This window comes from Lepidochelys kempii, chromosome 1 (genome assembly GCF_965140265.1).
Source record: "Lepidochelys kempii isolate rLepKem1 chromosome 1, rLepKem1.hap2, whole genome shotgun sequence".
In the NCBI taxonomy this organism is placed as follows: Eukaryota; Metazoa; Chordata; order Testudines; family Cheloniidae; genus Lepidochelys; species Lepidochelys kempii.
The window spans coordinates 349,184,637-349,206,434 of NC_133256.1; the positions used below are offsets into that span (position 1 = coordinate 349,184,637).

The following is a 21,798-nucleotide window of genomic DNA, read 5'->3' on the forward strand; positions in this document are numbered from 1 at the left end:
AGTCTCTTGGCTCAGCTGCACTTCCTTTTTTCCCCCTCAAGAGACCTGTTAGCAGAAGTGTTTGTCTCTTGGGCTTTGTATCCCTATGGCTTGTGGATTACACACTCAATATGGTATCACGATCCTTCCTTTAAGACTATGGGAGGATGGTCTTCTGAGTCCAAGAGGGATAATGGTGGATTCTTGTGTTTCAGGGCAATTAATTGGATTTTATTCCTGGTGTTTTCTCATCCTGAAGATACTGCTTCGGTCTATGCACAAGCTGAATATAATATAACATTGCTCTTAGGAAACACAATTGTTCCAGGTTGGAGCTCTCAATCTCAGATGCTTACTTTTGCATCTTTAAGGTTACAGGAATATTCAGGATGGAAAGTGACCACTTCTAGTACAAGGTGCTCCCATGTTTGCTGTCTAGATTTCCAAGGAGATATTCACCCACTTGGTGAATATCTTTCTTAGACAACTAAGGGCTCATTAATTTGGAAATCCAAAAGAACTAATGCTCTACCTCAATGGGCTGGAGGTTTGAGCTCTGTCACCGATTTCCTTCCATTCAGCAGCACGCACTCTCTCCAGAATCAGCATGCCACAGCCATGGTTTATTTAAACTATCTGGAAGCATTTCATTCCCCCCGTATTGGATTCAGTAAGCAGGAGTAGAGCACTGGTGGCAGGCAAATCTCACGCCTTGGTGCCTGTGTTACTTTCCCAGGGTGAGGAAACTGAAAAAGGAAAAGGGCAACCACCGATCTACTTGGTTTGGCCCAAGTCCAGCTGTGTGAGGTTTTGCTTCAAGGCAGTAAAAAGAGCCACATGCAAAATGGGATGCTTGCTTCTGTAGGCAGGGAAAGGCCCCTTCCTACATCTCCACCTCCCTGCAAAGTTGGGAAGTGAAATCAGAGCGATGCCAGAGAGCATGGTGGATGTGGGAGGACTCTGCTGGTCCCTCTAATTCTAGAGCGTAAATCTCTTCGGTGAGAGGCTTGGTTGCTGAGTGCCCAGCAGAGAGAGCTGAATTTTATTTTTAAGTCTGGTCTGGGGGCCAAGCTATTAATTTAGGACTTTACTTCCCCAGAGAATGCCCACTGCTGACAACGTGAGGTGCACAAAGAAAGAGCAAGGAGTAGAACATGGCTTGTATGTGATTTATAGATTCCAGGAGAGACCATTGTGATCATCCAGACCTGCCCCATAATGATTCCTAGAGCAGAGCTTTTAAAAGAACATCTAACCTTGATTTTTAGAATTGCCAGGGATGAAGAATCCACCAGGACTCATGGTACATTATTCTAATGTTTGTTTAACCTCACTGTTACAAATTAACACTTTATTTCCAGTCTGAATTTGTCTAGCTTCAGCTTCCAGCATTTAGATAGGGTTAGATCTTTCTCTGCTAGAAGGAAGAGCCCATTATCATGTCTGTACTTACAGATTAATCAAATCAACCTTCTCTTTAAACTAAATCGATTGAGCTCTTTAAGTTGATTTGCTCAGGCCCTTGGCTCACTTGTAAGACTACTGGTTCTGCCCTGTCTCTCTGCTAAACTATTAAAAATCATTAGCACAAAAATACCTTGGAACAGAATGTGAAGGATAGAAAGTTTAAAGCCAGGTTTGGATGGATCACCGGCTTGGCATTTTGGAGGAGATCAAAGTTTCATGATCAACCCTCCCCCACTAAAGTTATACTTTGCAGAGACAATGTTTCATACTCTTATGTTGCTGGGTTGTAAATTAACTGATCAGGAAAGAAGCCTAGATATTGTCACGTTCACTTAACCCTCTGCTTAATCTGCTAAATATGCACAAGGGATAGGAGAGGAAAAACCAGTTACCTACCTCTTATAACTGTTGTTCTTCAAAATGTGTTACTCGTGTCCATTCCAGGTAGGGGGGGGTGTGCGCAGCTGCCAGAAGGTTTTTTTCCCCCTAGCAGTACAAGTCAGGTTGGTCCAGGCACCCCCTGGAGTCATGTCTTCATGGCACCATATCTAGGCCCCTGCCAACCCACTGCTGGTTTTGTTCTGACAGAGGGGAGGCGGTTAGCTCTTGGAAGGGACATGAGCAACACATCTCAAAGAACAAGTTAGGAGAGGTACACAATTGTTTTTCTTCTTTGAGTGCTTGCTCATGTCGATTCCAATTAGGTGACTCCCAAGCCAGAACCTTGCAGGCAGGGTGAGAGTTCATGGATTCACTGGTTGAAACACTGTCCGAGGCAGCTGCTGCTGCTGCTGGAGATGGTGATTCGGTCTGACCCAGCCTGGCTGTTCCTTGGCAGAGGTATAAGCCAAAATCGCAGATAAATCAACCCTGATGTAACAGGTTCCAGGGTGAGGAATTGAACAATAGTGAGGAGTAACCTGTTCCTAGGAGAAGTTTCTTGTCATCCAACCACTAACCAAGGGGGGTGGTTAGCTGTAAAAATATGTGATTGTGAGTTCTCATGTCTGATTCTTTAAAAACAATTCTACTAAGCACCTGCTGCCACCAACTCTCAGTGCAGCTGAGCTCCAGGGGGTGATTATGCAAGTGTTAAAAATTCCCATTCCCATCACCTTCACCTGCTCTAGGCCATTCATTTCACACCAACTAAAAACAGTATTAACCCCCCTCCCCCCCACCACCACCAGCAGTGGTTTCCAGCCTGCTTAAGCGTTCCCAAGGGAGCCACCAATGGAAAAAGGTTGAAAGCCACTGGGTGTATGACCAGACCACTGCAATTTCCTTCAGGACCCAGCAGGTGGTGATAAACTGATTTCTAAGCCGTCCATTTAACAATGCACCAAGCCACGGTGCGTATTGAGGCTGGGAACTCTAGGAGTCGCATCGCAAACTTTACACCTTTGAGCACTTCTGCGCCAGGTAATAATACTGTGCAACTCTCATACTGCATGGGAGGGTGGGGATGCAGCCGATCTCTTCACAGCCAGTGAGGTCAGTTGATTGCAGCGCTCCCCCACCCGTCACCGGAGACCCTTAGGATAAAAACACAATACAAAGAAACAAAGGGGAGCCTGAACACACTCTGTTCTGTATCATCTCCTTGGTCAGATTCAGAGTTTCCAAAGCCAGCAGTTTACACTAACAACAGGAGGCCAGGACTGGGGAGATTACCGGCAAGTCTGGGTGCAAAATGTGCAACGTGAGAAGGTCAAGAGAGCAGAGAGCGCGCCTGGGGCTTGAGAAATCCACCGCGCTCAGTGAGACTTTTGAGTTTTTATTGATAGTTGGAATTTACAACCTAAAACTGACAACAGAGAGAGAGATGCAGACGTGGTTTTTTCTTTTCTTTTTTTACCAAAAAAAACCCCCAAACAAAATAACCAAAACCCACCAGCATCAGTTTTACAATATAAAAGTTTTGACAGTAGGGAGACGACAGTACACCCGGAATTACTCAGAAAAACAGCAGGGAGGAAAAGGCAGTCATTTTAAAACTTTGTACCTCAGATATACACATAAATACACAAACATTGCTTACACAGACCCAGTTTCAACATTTAAGGGCAGTAGGCATCATGAGAAATGAAAAGGCTCCCCCCTAAATCATTGCACTAATTTAATCCGCACACATCAGACCCCTCCCTTTGCCGCCCCCTCCCCCAAATAGAGGAAAGGCCACTTGAAATTAAAAATGAACTAGGTATCCCCAGTAACTGAGCCCTCCCTCTGAGTCACTGGTGAAGGGACCCTTAACCCAGCCTGTACCAATTACCTCAGCTTGCTATTCTCCCAGCTCCTCCTCTCTGCAGGCAAGTGTTTTATTGCTATTTGGAGTGTGTCTCAGGGAGAACAGTGGCATTTTAGGGTGGGTTCATTTTTATGCAGACTCATCCTCCTAGTCCTGACTTCTAGTCCATCTGCATGAGGTGGTGGCATCTCACGAACAAGCTCTGGCCCCAGTGCACGAGGGGCAGGGTTTCAGAAGTGCTCAGCACCCAGAGGCAGACTTTCAGACGAATTCAGCTCCTCTGTAGACACCCGCGCACGTGACACAGTTTTCAGAAGAGCTGTGCATGCTGGATGCTGAGCTGGTCTGAAAATCTGGCCCTAAATCAATACATCAAAGCCCTGTCCACCCTGTTTCCATGGCAGGAGCTAGCAGAGTTCTCCCAGGGTATTTAAAGGGACTTTTTTCACAAACCCTTATGGAGACAGAAACAGCTCAACACCCACGCGTCACGAACACAGAACTCGAGCGTTGTCAGCTGCCAACGGTGATGAGGACAGGAAAGGGGGCTGTCTCAGTTTCCCTTTTAAAATCAGCAACTACCCACCAAAGACCCATCTCCACTGACACAAGACGTTGTTTCGTGGTGAAACTGGCTCGGCTCTGCAGAAGCAGAACCAATGCAGCCAACCTCGCTATGCTGGGCCTTCTAGAACAGCCCCGCACATCCACCCAAAGCGCGGCTGTACCAGGCTGCAGGAGCAGTCAGCCCCCACGCCCCAGCACAGCTCTCTCTGCGACTGATGGTTTTGCGAAATTAGCCAATGACTACAGAACCTCAATGGCATCTCAGCAAGGATTACACCTTTCCAGCTATAGCTGAAATCAAACCGTTTCCTTCAGGAAAACAACGGTTTCTAACCAGCATTTCAAGTATTTCATCTTGCAATGACACTGGATTCCCTAGTGTAGACTGATCTCTGGTAGACAGTGTGCTATCAGTCTGCAAAGCCAAGCACTTCCAGTGGCCTAATGTCTAAACTGTTCCCTAGCTGCCACACGGGCGGAAGAGAGAACACGAGATGGTTACGAAGCCCCCCACGGAAGTAACTCAGAAGTTTCACCTGCATGAGGCAAACACGGTTCAAAAGATTAAGCGGTTCGGAGAGATCAGCTGTTCAAATTGCTTTAATTACGCCCGGCGTGAGCTACCTGATTTGTCATAAAGAACTAAGTGTCTCTTCACTAATAATATCATGGCCTGAAGGAGGAAGCTCCTCTGTGTGCCTGAGCAGATACACCCTAGTATAGAGAACATTTCACTGGAATCACGGGTATTTTCTGCCTCGCCGTACGGATGCCATCCACTGCCAGCGTTTATAAAAAGGAACGTGATGCCGCCCTGGTAAAGAGGCGCTGTCCAGTTGATTTAGCTCCAACATTCGGGATGTGTTAGAACAGTTTTACAAAACTTCAGCCCAAGAGAAATGTTTCTGCAGCTTTTTATATTTCAATGCAAACAGCTAGTTTGGATTTAAATACCGGCAACCCCCAAACTGCAGCCGTCAGTTAGTAGATGAACACGAAACCACAAAACCAACCAGAAACCAAAATGAAACTGAAAAGCTTATTTTCATCAACCAAGCCGAGAAAAGCCAAAAGTGAACAGACAGAATCGATGAGAAAAATGAGCTGGCTTTTTTTTTTACAAAAATTTCAGTTACAATGATCTAAGATGTGAATACTGCTAAGTACGTTTAGTTTTTCAACCTGATAATATCCCTTTAATACAACTTCACTTTCCTGGAGAAGGTGGTCGAAAGGGATGTAATGTGGCAGGAAAATAACTATGTTGCCTCTTGGATTAACTAACTCTGAGGAATAGTTATTTATCCCACCCCAACTCTACAGGAGTGTGTTTAGACACCTGGTATTCTGCTGAGTCAAAAAGACATTCCTGCCCCTTCACAGCTGGGTGTGTTAGTACCTCTGTGTTTCTTTCTGTACCTCTGATCATGTGTGTGTGTGTCTGTGAGAAAAAACCCCAGTAGGAACTGTCGTGAAAATATGGCAGTTCTTTTAAGTGTAGGTTGTAGAACCAAGTTTAAAAAATATAAATAATCCCTCTATACATTAATAACTGATACTTAAGAGCTCCATCTGAAACTAACATCGCTAGCGCACCACAGAAAGCCACAAACAACTCATCTAGGTCAGCATTTCCTTAAAATGTTTAATTCTTTCCCCCGTGTAAGCTATCGCATAGAGCCCCCATCTCATACCTTAGCCAGAGCTGCCACCACCGAGCCTATTAACATACCTGACAGCATCATACAGCCTGATCTCACCAGCTAGCTAGTAAACGGCACTTTTCTTTCCTTTTCTGGGCATGACTGTCTGCAAGATCTTAGGAGAATGGATCATTTGGAGGAGTTGTGAAGATGTATTCAAATATTTAAGACACTGAAGAAATTAAACTATTTTCTTCTGGATCTGTATTTTCATTACCAAAATTACTGGGCATAGAAATGAGTTTCCTTCTTAAAACCCCGACAACTTCATTGTATTAAAACATCCATTTTCTTTGATGTTCAACACTCTCACGATAAAAAAAAATACTAAAAATGGGGAAACTTGATTAAATATTATTTACAAATTTGTAATTAGTGATCCCTCACTCTCTCTCACACACCCACACACCAGCGCTCTCCCACCATCACTGCAGTGCCACTGAGGATGTAATTTTCAGAGTCTGGTTTCCCCATGCAATAAATTCTTTGGACTGGAACTACAAAAATCACATTTAGATCTCAGCCTATCCAGTGAAAACGTACTTCAACCACTGGCTTTGGAAGCCCAATTTTAAGAGCTGATCATATATTTATTATTTGAAACATCGTATGCAATTAAGAGGGCGTTGAAATAGACGCACACACTCTACAGGCCTTCAGTTCTAGTGTAAATACACAATCGGGGCCTACTGCTCTCTACAGTTCTACAAACAGAACCTAGCCCCTGGTGTCACCTTACAAGGATGCAGCGGGTTCACTGGCATTCTACATTTAGTGTGGGACTATGCATGGAGGTACCCTACAATTGTGTTAGCAAGCACCTTCCTTCTCACGTAAGCAAGAGCCAGGCTGCACATATCAGAGAGGGGCTGCAGATGTGTTCATTCAAGGTTGGTGGCCACAGGAGGTGGGGTGGGAGTCACTATTTTGCTGCAAGTGATGTCTAATTCTGAATCTATGGTAACGGTTTGTTAATTATCAAGGACCAGATCCTAGCACTTAGAACTACTGCAGGGACAGGACCGGGTGACATATTTCAGTGCCCTCAGTAATGTTTATTTTATGTTATATTCAATGTTCACTTGTCTGTAAGTTGACAAGGTAATTTTTTCAGTAGCGCTGGAATTGGGCAAAGGCATGTCTTTTAAAATGTGTTTGTACAGTACACAGGTAAATGCAGCCTCTGGGCGCTACTGTGATACAAATCATAATGAAATAATTTTATAGATAATGCTAATGTCATGTGCTAAAATAACTTTAAGATAAAGATTCTGGTTAGAATTGTTTCGTTAATACATTACATGTTTACATCTTGTATATTTGTATTAGGAACAAGCAGGAACATTCAATAATCTACAACAATTATACTTCATGGTGACCCCCATCTTGAAATCTGATTTGTGCTTCTGTCAGGAGCCTTCATGCTATAAATGGCATTTCTCGTGGGAATACAGATCCATAGACGACAGATCAAATTGCAGGGTCGGGCCTTGTGACTTGTGTCAGACTTTGCTTTTGAGTGTAAAGTTCAGAGTAATTTAAACAGGATCTTTGTACTTTTCCATTAATGTTCAATAATGTTGGTGTTCTGCTGTGGTTAAAGACAGAAGAAAACGTTAGGAAATAAAACAGGTGCACAGGCCTCACCGGTGGATCTGATTCTGACCTCCCAGAAGCAAGATGCAGAGGAGGAATGTTTGATAAGTGGAAAAATATTTAATTCCATACTGGCAATTGAATGTTATTTTAATTTAAATGTTAAATTAATCATCATTAAATATTTAAATATTATTACAGCTAAAGGCAAAGCTATGATCATTCATTTTCTTAGGCATGAGTTTTAAATCACCTTTCATCAGTTTTAAGCGTTGAAACGAGCACTATTTAATTTTCAGTTTCGAGTATACAGGTAAAGAATTCTGCAGATTAATGACAGTTAAGCAGGATTTGCAGTAATTACAGTATGCAGGTGAAATGCACCTTTCATTATATGTATTTTTAAAGGTCTAGTCGCTATGGCATCTAAGCACATTACATGATTTTTTGACCCTTCAGAAGGACCCGGTTCTCCCTCCTTATCACTTGTACTCACAAGTAGCAGGAGCTATCCACCACCCTTCTACATACAGAGAGTCACTCCTCAATGTCTTGCTATGCAGAAACAGTGTTCTGGGTTCTCTGTGTGCCACTACGTCTCACTTTCATTGTAGAAGTGTTTAGGATCACTCACAAAGAATTGTGAGCAGCAGTGAGTGACTCAGACCTTTAGAAATGTCTCCCTGTTCCCTAATTCTCCATGTATTGATGAGGTTTATTATTTTACATCAGTGGTTCTCAACCATTTCAATATCATGACCCTACATTGGCACAGCCCTCACGATGGAAGATGGTTGTGGCTCTCCTAGCCCATTTTGCAACCCTTGGTAGAAAGAAAAGATCCCTGACCTGAGGAGTTGACGAGCTAATTTCAGGTATGACACCAAGAGTAGAGTAACAAGTCAGTGTGGAGGGGCTGAGCCTTGTATGGGGATAAGGCACTCATGGGACACCCATGGGGCTATTTTTCTTTTTATTATTGTCTGGGATTGTGCTGGGTGACAGGATCTTTTTTCCTCTCTTTCTGGACATCTGTGTAAGTAGAAACAGGTTGGTGCCAAGGCCAGGATGGAGATGAAATCAATCCTTTTATATAAAATAAAGGCATGAGGGGAAGGGGAGTTGTATAGCAGGGACGTTGTTGCTAACATGTTAGTCTGGATCTGTGGACAGTCAGACTATTGATTCCTTTCAAGGCACTAGACTATTCTCCGTGATAGAAGAGGACAGGACAAGGAGTAATGGTCTCAAGTTGCAGTGGGGGAGGTTTAGGTTGGATATTAGGAAAAACTTCTTCACTAGGAGGGTGGTGAAACACTGGAATGCGTTACCTAGGGAGGTGGTAGAATCTCCTTCCTTAGAAGTTTTTAAGGTCAGGCTTGACAAAGCCCTGGCTGGGATGATTTAACTGGGGATTGGTCCTGCTTTGAGCAGGGGGTTGGACTAGATACCTCCTGAGGTCCCTTCCAACCCTGATATTCTATGATTCTATGACTAAAGCTGTCAGCTTCTTGGGGGTAGGATAAGACTTCACTGAAAAAGGAAAGCATTCCTTTCCTTCGATGTCCTGGACCGTTATCCTGCAATGCATGAACGCTGCATCTCCTCCTTGAAGAAGCCAAGATGCTACACAATGGGTAGGGCGGCTATCCAGACCACTCAGATTTTTCCAAAAATCAATAGGAGATTTCAAGAAACATCTGAGTAGAAAAATACTTTCTGAATTAGGTGAATAGTTTTGCAGGTGGATTTTTGTTAATGTTTAGATACAAGAAACACATAGTATTTACTCACATGGAGAAGGTGGCTTCATCCCCTCTCTTCCCACCCCCCTTTCCTGTCTCAGGAAAATTATTATGGTGGGTTTATGTCACAATAGGGGCAGATTAACATTTACTTCAGACCCACTCCCAGACAGAACAGATGGGCAAACTGAAGTCACAACACCACCACCAAAAACTCAAATAATTCCAAATTTGTATTCAGGCTATGAGATTAATGGATATCTGAAGGCCAGTACAGTTACACTTTCTAGTTATCTAGAATTGGCCTCGTTAGCACTACAAAAAGTAATTTTCCCTCTATTGATAATTCACCCCTTCTTGTCAACAGTTGGGAATGGGCTACATCCACCCTGATTGAATTGATCTCGTTAGCACTGACCCCCCACTTGGTAAGGCAACTCCTATCTTTTCATGTGCTGTGTATTTATACCTCCCTACTGTATTTTTCACTCCATGCATCTGATGAAGTGGGTTCTAGCCCATGAAAGCTTATGCCCAAATAAATTTGTTAGTCTCTAAGCTGCCACAAGGACTCCTTGTTGTTTTCACTTTCTAGGTAGGCATTCCAGACTAGATCTCTCTTTGGGGAGAGAGGAAGTATTTAGCATGCTGCCAAAGGAAATAAGTAGGAGTGATGGGATGAAATAAATGGAAAATTAATGTATTAGAAAATGGAAATCTGTTACATGTGGAACAGTCTCTTAAAGGAAGTGGTGGAAACCCCACAGCCTGGAACATTTTAAACTTGATTGGGCAAAGCAATACTGGGAAAACATACTGTAGAGAACAGCCTTGCTGGATGAACAAGATGACCTAACAGGGACTTCCCATGTCTAATGTCTAATCTAGAAAAGTGCCATTTCAAGACTTTTTGTAACGTTTGTTCTCTTAGGAGTAAAAGTAGTAGCTAATATTTCTTTTTCCAAATCATTTCCAGAAACTGCACAATATCTTAACTATTAAAATTTACAATGATGTTTACTAAAACACTGAGTACTACACCGTGCAAATAAAATATGCACACCATGCAAATGCTAGGCTCACTCTGGCTTTTTTCCTACAATATGCAGATGTGTGTCGTTAAAATGCCATAGTCATCATTCTACATAAATATGCACAAGGTAATTATTAGTTCTCTTGGTGTTAATGGTTTAGGGATGAATAACAATGTGTGCTAAATCAAACAGATCAATGCATCTCTAGGGCAATTTCAATGCTATTATTAATTCTGATTTGAGTTGATGTGGCACAGATAATGAAGGAGGCCTCAGAGGAGATGCTGTGACAACTGACAGTCAAAGCCATATTGGTCTTTTTGCCTGTTAAAGATTTGAGTACAATAACTGGGGACTCTTGTGCGGTGACTGGTGAGATGTGCAGGAAGAGGCAGCAGAGTGTACACTGCACTGGAGGTGGGCTCATCTACCAACGTATCAAACAAAACTTGGAAAACTACAGCAGTTGGCCTCAGTTCAGAAAAGACGGGATGATGTACTGCATGAGGATGTTCTGCTTTGGTGGTGACACTGCCCTGGCAAGTCAGAGCTGCTCTACATGACGGGGTTACAGTGGCATAACTATGGTGCTGCAGCTAAGCCCCCGTAACCCTGTGTGTGTAGATACACACTCCAGCAACGGAGGGGTTTCTTCCTTTGCGATAGTGACTCCACCTCCCTGAGCGAGGGTAGTTACATTGACAGAAGCATTCTTCCCTCAACCTAACCACATCTACGCTGGGGCTGCAGGTCGGCATACCGACAGCACTCAGGAGAGTGGACTTGTCACATACCCCTGAGGCCTGTAGCTTTATCAATCTAAGTTTTAAATATATGACAGGCCCCAGTCACAGTTCGGTATTTAAACCTTACCACAAAAATGAGATGGGCACTTAAAGGGTTAAAATCTTAGGGCGGGATCATTATCACTTTATAAACCCACCATTGAATACTGAGGCTGCAGAGAAACATGGTGGTCACTTTAAAAATAACTCCGAGTACATAACAGTACTCACACAGAGAAGTGATCAGTACATACTGTACAAAAGAAAACATCAGAGGCCCTTGGGGACCTAGTTATATTTTGTCTAATATATATCTTAAGTTAAAGTCCTCTCTATTTTCCTGGTACTTCCTATTTCCCTGATCTGCAAACATTTAAATATGGGTATAACTTTATTAATGTGAGTAGACTTGAACTAAATTAAATGTTTGCAGGTTGAGGACCCAAATTCAAAACTCAACCGAAGTATTCGCAGGGGGTCACCAATTTATCAATACAAATAATCATGATTTTAAATTCTGTTCAAGTTTTATTAACATTTGATGTGATTTAGTTATATCCCAAGTTTGAATCCATTAGTGGTCTAATTTAGGAGAAATTTTCCCAATACCTGGCAACAGACTATCTTGATGCATGAAACACAATTACCTAAAACCCAACAAAGTGGGGAATGCACTAATACAAACTAATTATTATGATTACCAGAATCTTTAAAAAGATCTACTCAATCATTAGAACCACATGAAAAATGTTTTTGATCATTTACATGCACACAACTGTCAAATTAAAAACAGCTGAGGGAGACCCTGCCCTTTACAAAAAGCCATACTATTTCAGGAAAAATCCTCTCCCCTGAGCAAATATAAAAATACATTTTACAAAAATGCTTGTTTTCCAGCATTTTTATAGTTCATTTAAAAAAGGTCATTTAAAATATAATTCAATTCTTTTATAAAATTGATTGGGAGGTTTTTACTTTTAGGTCAGGCTTATTAACACACTGCCCTTCCAGTAATGAGGTAAATGAGTTCTAGCCTAAATGGCCATAATATGGTAACTGCACAACCAGGAGCCAGTCAAACAGCTTATTTTTGTGACTCACTTTATCAGAGAAAGTGTGTGTTTAAGTATGTGATATTGTATCTACTGGGGTTTACTAGGAAATGTCATATTGGTAGGCATTCTGCCTGAAGCTGCAGGTGGAGGCCAGATCCTAGTGAAAATCTCTCTCTCTCTCTCCACCCACAACTCCAGTTTCCCCCATAAAAAGTCAGAAACTTTAGTCACTATAAAATCAATGAGAGTTGGATTGGGCCCTGCCTGTTTTTAAAAAAAGTCTTCTTAGAAACTTCTGCTCAATTTAAATTTAAAAACCTGTGACACCCATGCATAGATCCTTCTAAGGGCTACACAAAATCACTCTCACAGCACCATTCTGGTTTTTGACTAAGACACCATCCACAATGAAGCCAGTGTTGACATGGTTTTCCTGATAAATGGAGACTGGAATTTACCTGGCACAGGGAGGCTTAGAAAAGTTTGAGTGCTAGTTATGAATGTTGACATAAGATGGGGTTTACTCCAAGTTAATTTAAATTTAGTAACTGCAGAAGTTGAAAAATTGAGAAGATTCATAATTAAAATATATTTGCAAGTTTTTCACTTACAAGCATCACTTTCTTAAGAGTAAGCAAACATGTGCACCGAATGGACCATCATGCCCCAAGGAAGTAACCTGTCTTTGAATTTCTACTCTTCCTCAATGCACATTATGCTGGGACCCTTAGTCCTCCAGCAATGTTGCACCGTGTTACTTTCCCCCGCTGTAAATTTCAGTTAACCATGGAAATTCTTTTTTGAAGGGTTCTTTTGGGCAAAGGGAGAAATTAACAATTTTATGTGTATGATTACCTTTATAATAGAATACAAATACCCCTCTCTCTGTGCTCTAAGTGCCTTTTTACATGCACCAGAAATGTATTTCTTAAAAAGATGTCCACAAATCAGCAGTCTTACCCCATCCTGTAAAACTTATATTGAATGACCCCACTTCCCCCTCTCCCCCGAAGCCTGTGGAAAGCAGGTGAAACTTCCTAGCATGCTGTAGATCCCAACAGATTCACACTGGTTTGGACCAGTGGTATGCAAGTAAGTACCAATATCAAGTGACCTCTACAGAGAATGCCCTGGCAGCAGCAAGAGAGACTCCAGCTTGAGTGTCTCTGCCGGTCTCAACGATGGTATCACCACACAAGGGAGAGAGGTGGGCTTCTCAGGTAGGTAGGTTCCAAGCCAGCTAAGGCTTTACCAGTCAGACCAAAGAGCTTAAATCCCACTTGGAAATCAGCAGGCAGCCAGTCCAGTGCAAATCACAGAGCACTGTCGTCATGTGCTGGTAACGAAGAGTGGCTGTGTTCTGCACTAGCCTGTTTCTGAATCAATGGAAGGTGTAGCCCCACGCAGAGTCCTCTGCACCAGTATTATCTCAAGGTGGCTAAGGCATGAATCATATGAGCAAGGTCCATTTTTGAACCAAAGGGTTGCAACCTTTTGGTCAGACAGAGCTGGGGAAATGCCATGGATGCTACCTGATCACTGAGCAGTCGGACCAAGGGAATTATGAACCAGGGCTTTGGAGCTGTGCTCCGGCTCCAGGCAAAAACCTGCAGCTCCACTGCTCTGGAGCTGCTCTGCGCTCCAGCTCCGGACTCCGCTCCAAAGCCCTGTTATGAACCTTTACTAATTATTGTCTAAATCCTTCCCAACCTACCTGTATCCATGTTACCAAACGAGGCTATCGATTACTAGGCAGCTTGAGTAACATGGTTTTTAAAAAATCCCTTTACAAGTTGATTAGGGAAACCATGCAAGTGCTGAGACTCAGAGAAGGCCATCCCTGAAAAAGGAAGAAGCTATCCTACCTTCGCCAAGAGGACAGAAACTACCAATAATGTGAAATGCATTTTCCTAGGAACATCAACACAATAAAGCGTTTTGGAAAAGCGTTATGGGGTCACCAACTTGGTTTTTAGGCTATTGACCATGTTGTGGGTAAGCTTTTCTGTCATTTGACCCCACTTAAACCAATTAGTAGCAGTAAACCCTTAGATTAGACTATACTAATGTGTAGTACCTCCCCCTCCTCCCCCCCAGAGTTCACCTCTCTCTCTCTTCTTCAGCTGTTTCCAGCAGACTGTGCATGGTTTCTTGCGGGAAAAAAACCCACAGAAATGGCCCTCTGCTATTTGTTCAGAAAACCATAGTATTTTCAACCCAGGAGTGTGATAATTGTCCGCTTGTTATAAGAAAATTTAGCCTGTAATGTCTAAACATACTCACAGGTTTCAGAGTAGCAGCTGTGTTAGTCTGTATCCGCAAAAAGAAAAGGAGGACCTGTGGCACCTTAGAGACTAATCAATTTATTTGAGCATAAGCTTTCGTGAGCTACAGCTCACTTTAACGGATGCATTCATGGGTGCATCCAATGAAGTGAGCTGTAGCTCACAAAAGCTTATGCTCAAATAAATTGGTTAGTCTCTAAGGTGCAGCAAGTCCTCCTGTTCTTTAAACATACTCGAACACTACAGGGGTTAGAGTGGCACTGTACCGCACCATGGCAAGAATATACACACGTTCCCCAACTCAAGCAAGCGTTCCGTTCCAGAATGCCTTGTGTAACTCAAATTTTGTGTAAGTCGGAAACATATCTCCAACCATTACGCAAAAAAAACCCAACCCTCCTATTTCTAGCTTACAGAACTTTTTCCTGTAAATGCAGATTTGCGTAAGTCGGGTTTGTGTAACCCGGGGAGTCTGTACTGTATCCTCTAAATAGCAGACAAACATGAGACACAACCTTTGCAACACATCCCCCTATTAAAAGCCCTCCTGCCCTGGTAAAAGGGAAAGGGAAAAGGTTACTTAAGAAATTAACTTTCACTCTGGGGAGAGAGCCCAACCAAAATATTTTATTTTAAAGCTGGCCCTGGTGAAAGAATAAATCTGTGCAGCACACTTGCCCTGTGAGAGCCTATAACCAGAAAAAACATGTTTTCAGAACAATAATGAAGTGCTTGTTAGGATTTCACAGAGAACTGATGCTGGGGCAAACAAACACCAACAAACCGTTGTGAACACCAGGTTTCATTTTGTTTTATAGACACTTTTAAAAAAAAATCACAGCAAAATCTATCTTAATAGCTAGAGACTAAATCAACTGATTGGAACATAGTTCAGCCGTTCAGAGTAAGGTCACTGTTATGGGAAGATCAACAGGAGAAGGAAACCTATTCTTTGGAATAATGGTTAAAAATTACAAGATGAGCTGCTGTATTTTTTCTTAAAATTAAACTGAAACAATAAGAACTCCACGAGTCTCATGTGACACTGAGCTGCATGTCTTACTATCAGAATACACAAAGCAATGAAGACTTGTTCTGCCTCCACTTCCACTGGGCCCCCTCTTTTAACACATCAACACTGACAATCCACCATGCACCTTAACCACTGTCGATTCTGCTGTAACGCAATTGTTTCTCTGTCAGAACTGTTGGACAAGTGAGGGAAATGGGGATGCTTTCATTTAAACGTGATTACGGCTGGAGTAGAAGTGGCTCATAGTCCTGGAAGATGAAGCCATAATTAAAAGTACAAAGGGAGAGGAGTTAAAAATGCAAGGGAAGTTGCACAATATGAGGAAGGGAAGCAAAATCTGTGATATCCCTGCAGAGGGCTGTGGATCCTGAAACCACACATCAGAGCACTGTACTAGCAACAAAGGCTCCAACTTCTAAAAAGGCAGAAGGAAATCAAGAGGCTTCTGCCCAGGGGAACTAGAGGGAAAGTGAAACATTAGAAAGAAACATAGGAAAACCATTCTGGAGTAGATGTCAGTGAGCAGCCCATGGATAGCTATCTATCAGCCAGAACTTCTGGCCAGGTACAACCTGTTAAATAAGCTAGATGAAGCTTTCAGTTACAGCTGGCCGGCCATCTTGATGAACCTCATTTTCGGACACCAGCAGATAATGGGGGCACACTGTACTGCCACCTTTACAATTTCAACTTTAGGCCTCAGCTCTCCTTTTCCTTTCCCCCGGCCTGCAAATTTTACACCTGTGTCCCAAACATTTTGACTGCGATGGCTGTCATCAGCTGGGTGTTCAAACAAGCCAGAGTAAAGAAAAAACTTCACCAGCTTTTCAGACGGCTGTGCTGAACAAAACCAAATATCCTTGGTTCAAGTATCCTTTGTTTTTACGGTGGTACAATTTTGAAGTGAACCATTCTTTTACGTTAGTAGCAGGGGAATTCACACCTGAGAAAGCAATTCCAAGTCCCATTCAATCTGTAAGAATAGGTCTCCCTGCTAGCAGCAGTCCCTACATTCTCCAAATCCTGAACAGACCAACGTGAAAGAGAATTCAGACAAACAGGTCTACACAAAAGCAAGGCAAAAGATTCTAACACAACAACTTGAGTTTGCAAGTTCCCATGCCCCCTAACCAGTTATCTCTGATACATCTCTACAATGGGATGGCCTGACAACAATTACCATAGATTTGCCTTTCACATATTTAATTTTTTTGCAAATGTAATATACCCTGGTTTTCAACAGAGTGGTTGTACACACTTGATAATGATCAACTGACATCACAAGACAGGACTCACCAAAAGTCCAGAGATCGTATTATGATGCCTGAAAGAATGAAGGATTTTTTCACAGTCCTACCAGTTTCAAGGTGAGATGTCATTACAACGTAAGAACTTTTTAATGACAGGTGATTTGTATACGTTTCTCTATGAAGTGTGCAACCAACTCCTCCGTCTGTTCCAGTACAAAAGCACATTGGCAGATAAAGTATTGTACAGCAGCACTGATGTCACAAGCAATGATATAAATCAGTCATTTTGCAGCCAATGCACTTTTGTAATCCCTTTAAATTTCAATGCCCTGCTGGGTAAAATTATTAAACTAGAATATATACGACAGATTTTCCCACCACAAGCTATGCTCTATCAGCCTCAGTCTTAACCAACAAATACGGCCGTGCATGGCTTGGAGTTTTACATGTACCTGTACATACATATGTAAATCAAGGTCTTTGTGCATTGAGTCTCCATTTCGCTAAGTTTCATACAACTTCCAAATGTGTGTGTATATAAACATACATACATACATATATATATATATATAAATCTGTATTATGCTATTTATATACACACATCAGTATATATATATACACACACACACACACTCAAAACTAAAAAAATTATACATACCATATAGATATGATCAGATTTAAATACTGCATGTAGATGGGGAAGGAGAGAGCTGAATATAGTTCCTGTTCAGTCTTCATTGCTTTCTGATCATGATCTGATCATAATTTTGCCCCAGTCTAAAATTATTTTTGAAGGATACAGCTGGGTGCAAATAAATCCATCTTTGGTAGAGAATATGCCTTGCTTCCAACCTTGTGCAACAATTCCTCCCCAGGATACATTGCTTTCCCTATGGAAGGACCAAGATGTATAGCATATGTCCGACGAAGAACACCTCCAATGGTCAAAGTCAGTCCCAATCCGTCATCGTAAACAATGGAAACATCTTAGTTGCAACTGGGAGATTGCACAAGGCATAGCACGGCCTAGGAAAGGGTTAACTCAATTGCCTATCAAGTCATTGTGAACCCTTAAAAGAAAATAACCACGAAAGGTCATCCGAATACAGTACAGCAATCAAATGTCCGGACAGCCACACAACAAGAGCACTAGATTGTAGGAAGAAAGTTCAGATAGCAACGAGGACCAAATGGAAAAACTGCATGCCACATGAACTGGAGACAAAGCAACCTTAATTTATACATACTGTACGTGACTTTAGAAAGCAGGGAGTTCAATATACAGACAACCAGAGTTTTGTGCGTAGCTTACTAATAAAATCATTTGGGTCAGGCAGGGACACCGCCACCTGACAGGTTCTGTGCTAAGTTACAACCTCCAAGATACTAAGGGTGAAAACATATAAAAGCTACTTTCCATCTCAGTCCACTGGCTGATAGGAAGGACAATGCTGTGGAGCCAATGAGGTATAATTCAGAACCTAAACCCCAGAATATGGAGGAATCATTCACTGTCTTAAAAGCAAGAAATCTTGGGCATTTCTACAAGTTTATCTAACTATTTATAAGATACCTAATCACTAATTAGGCACAAGAGACCAAGTTCACTATTGTCTTTTCAGATAGAGTCCCTCCAAATTCACACTGTGCAGTGAAGGCTGGGGCTCACTCCTAACATATTCTGGGCCATTTAGAGCTGCTTATTGGATATGTTTTAAACAAAATTTTAAAGCTTTCACCTGAAGTCAATGCTCAAAGCTAATGAACATGAAACATAAAAGGTTAAAATCTGCTACTAACACACTGCAGACTTGATGCAACTCACCTTATTGCAGTGGCTGAAATGGCATCAAGCCAAGAGAAAGACCAGATTCCTATGGACATTTCCCCTTCTCCTCTCAATGAGATCCCAAGCAGGCTGCACTTAGTCACAGAACTATACCAGCTGGAAATGCAGCCCCTGGAGGCCAAGAAATGCAACTGAGAAGAGATTGGGAACAAGCTATTGGCCTCGCCAGGTACTTAATGGGGCCGACACACCGAACCATGGATTTCAAGTAACTGCTGGAATCAGCTGCAGTTCCGTTGTATTTGGTTAACAACATTTCTGCTTTGACACAGTTAATTTTTTGAGTGCCCAACTTAAGGGATCTTAAAGAGGCCTGATGTTTATAAACTGCTGAACCTCAACTCTCTGAAAATCAGACTCCGCTAAGACGTCTCTAACTGGGCACTCAAAGTTACTAATCATGCAATTGTTTTTGAAAATCTTGGCTGTGAAGTGAAACTGGCTTCTGAACAGCCTGGGGAGCAATCAACAGTAAGCGTGAGGCTTCCCTCCCAGCGCAATGCATCTTTCAATTATTTCTTTTCAATTGCATGAAGGAGGGCGAGAGGGCTTCCGGAACAATGGCCATGGAAAGCATTTGCTTACCAAAGTAACTGCAGTTGGGAGACAACACAGCTGTATCAGCTGCAAGAAATTGCCCCAACAACAACTCGCAAGTACACAGGGCTGCAGAGTGTAATTTCATTTTACTTCCTGTGTTCTGGACTTCATTTCTGATACGCCAATAAAGGCAATCCTCAGTCTACCCTAAGAACAAACCAAAATGTGTATCTTTGGACAAATAAATGAGCGCCTTGTGTTGTGGGCACCTCACTTCCAGATACTGATACCGAGTCGGTCTGTTCTGCTGGGACGAGGGGCAACATTTCATTCTTCACTTTTCTATACCAATATACTTTTAAGAACATTTAATATGCAGCATAATGTACCTCCACATCATGCATTTCAAAATAAAATGTTTAAAAAACCAAACTGAAATACGGGTGGGGTGCTTTGGCTCACGATAACAGATCTGTGTCAGGGCTATTTTTCATACTCACAAGGCGAAGGCCTTCAGATTCGCACAGATAAGAATACAGCTGAAAATAAGTTGTCTATCTATGTGCCAAGCCTCATGCTTTTATTCCAAAGTGAATGATTTTCCAGCTTAGATCTTGGACTAGTAAAATAAGCGTCGTTTCAAATGTGACCAGGCGGGTTTCAACACACAGCTTACACACAAAAGCAAGCCCAGCTCTGTGTCTAAAGCCTACAGGGGTATAGACTGAGCAGAGCTTACGGCAGTCTGCTGTTACAACCCTGAGCCCAGTACTAAAAGTGTCCCATCTTCTACACCCGTATGACCTAGGGCACAAGTCCAGGCTGGGAACAAGCTCATTGCTGAGGCCAGCACAGGCTGGGTACTTCACGCTTATGCAGAGACTCCTTTGTTCCAGGGTCAAGTACACAACCTTACATGATCTTGCTCCCCGGCAGTTCTAGGTGTCGTCCTTTTCTCTGCACTGTTCTACCTCACAGTTCCTGGGAGCAGTGTGCCTCCCCATTCCCCTCCACAACCGTCTAAATGGGGCGTAACAGCAGGAGTCCTGTGCTGGGGCCACATCATTCTCCAATGCTGTCACAAGGTACAAAGTGCAAAAGTGTTGCTGTTCCTGCATCCATTAAAAACTTTAAAAACAGAACAAAAAGATTTCCATATCAATGTGAAAATACATTAGTCTCCAAAAAGCCAGCAAGCACCTGATAACCTGTTTGCGCCACATCAGCTCCTGTCCCTGCGTGGCAGCAGTCCTGGGGTGACTGTCCTCTCAGATGGCAAACACGACATGCTACTGTCTTTGCATGCTCTCCAGCCCAACGTAGGACGACGACATCCATAGGGTTGAGTTTTGATGGCGTGGACGGAAATAACCAGTTGCTAAATGTTCCAAGATCCTGCAGTGAACTGTCACGCCCCAGAAACAGAGCACTGTGCAACTCACTGGAATGCAGAGACAGCCCACTGCTCTAGGCAGTTCAGTGTTACACTAACTCTGCTATCTGGCCTCTGGCTTGGGACACAATGTCATTGTCTTCCCTTTCACCCCCTCCCGCCCCCGCAAAAAAAAATCCCCAGCCCTCCCTGCCTCATCCCATTTAAAGTGTTTGTTTTATCTTTACCTCCTATGAAATGTTTCTGATAAGGCTTTATTGCTATACAAAAGCGGTGCAAATGCTGCCCAAAGACAGCTCCATCAGGAACTTTGGTCACACGACTGCAGGACTTATTGTGCACCGTCCAAGTCCCAGCGTTAGACCTGCTACCTTTCTGAAGAGAAGCTGAATACTGTGTGCAATAACACTAAGAAAATAGGATTGAACCCCGAATAGAAAACAAAAACAAGGGAAGAAGAGGGAGGGGGACAAGATACTAAAATTAGGCAGAAGGCTTCCTTGGGCAGGACTGAGTCACTCCTGTGATGACTAACTGATCAATGCTACATGTAGACAATACAAGTGTCTTCCAGAACAGATTGTTGGTGCAGAAATCGTGTGTCTGGTCCTGAATGCCAGCTCTCTCATCAATGCAGCATTTATTAAAAAATAAAATTAAAATGAAAAAAACTGACAAATTGCATCACCAGGTAGCAGCCTGGCCTGGATCAGACAAGTCCCATTGCATTTGATTCATCAAGCAGGGCCATTTAATGTGGCTTCAGCACATGGCAAGACCTCCTCTTTCCTAAAAGAAAAACAAACAGTATTACAGTAAGCATTAAAGAATTAAGACAGCTGTGCCACCCACCCATCTCCTTTCAACCTTACACTGATCCAGGAATTCACCTGGACAAATCACCTTTTCTGTGACGCTGAAGCCATCCTTCCAGAATATAGTTTTTTCAGTAGCCACAACATTAATAACTTAGCACTTGTGTGGCACGGGACCACCCCATTTTACATATGGAGAACTTGCAGTAAAGGTATCCAAGGCCAACGAAAGAATAAATGTCAAAACAAGGATTAGAAGTCATATGCTCCTGGTTCTCAGGTGTGCACTCGTGTAAAATACACGGGATACTGTACACTCAGATTGGCTGATGGCCGTGCTAATGGAGTAGAACTACTTGAAAACTGGGTTTTCTCCTGTAATACGTCAAACAGCAGCTGAAGGCGGTGTCTAAAATCACCCTTAAGCCATGAACAATATTAATTCATGATG

General features: G+C 42.6%; 1 protein-coding gene across 6 annotated transcripts in view; it reads right to left on the bottom strand.

Annotated features, from left to right (window-relative positions):
* Window positions 1-3,210: 3,210 nt before the first annotated feature.
* The window catches only part of PPP6R2 (protein phosphatase 6 regulatory subunit 2), a 176,735-nt gene continuing 158,147 nt past the window's right edge, over window positions 3,211-21,798 (bottom strand). For 4 of the 6 annotated variants that reach the window (XM_073329005.1, XM_073329010.1, XM_073329008.1 and 1 more), the window contains 2 exons: window positions 17,409-21,321; window positions 3,211-7,558 (listed from right to left, as the gene is read on the bottom strand). In XM_073329005.1, coding sequence (XP_073185106.1) covers window positions 21,270-21,321 — 52 coding nt within the window. In that variant the 3' untranslated portion in view covers window positions 3,211-7,558; window positions 17,409-21,269. The remainder of the gene's footprint in view (window positions 7,559-17,408; window positions 21,322-21,798) is intronic. The other 2 variants (XM_073329007.1, XM_073329006.1) reach the window with 2 other exon arrangements.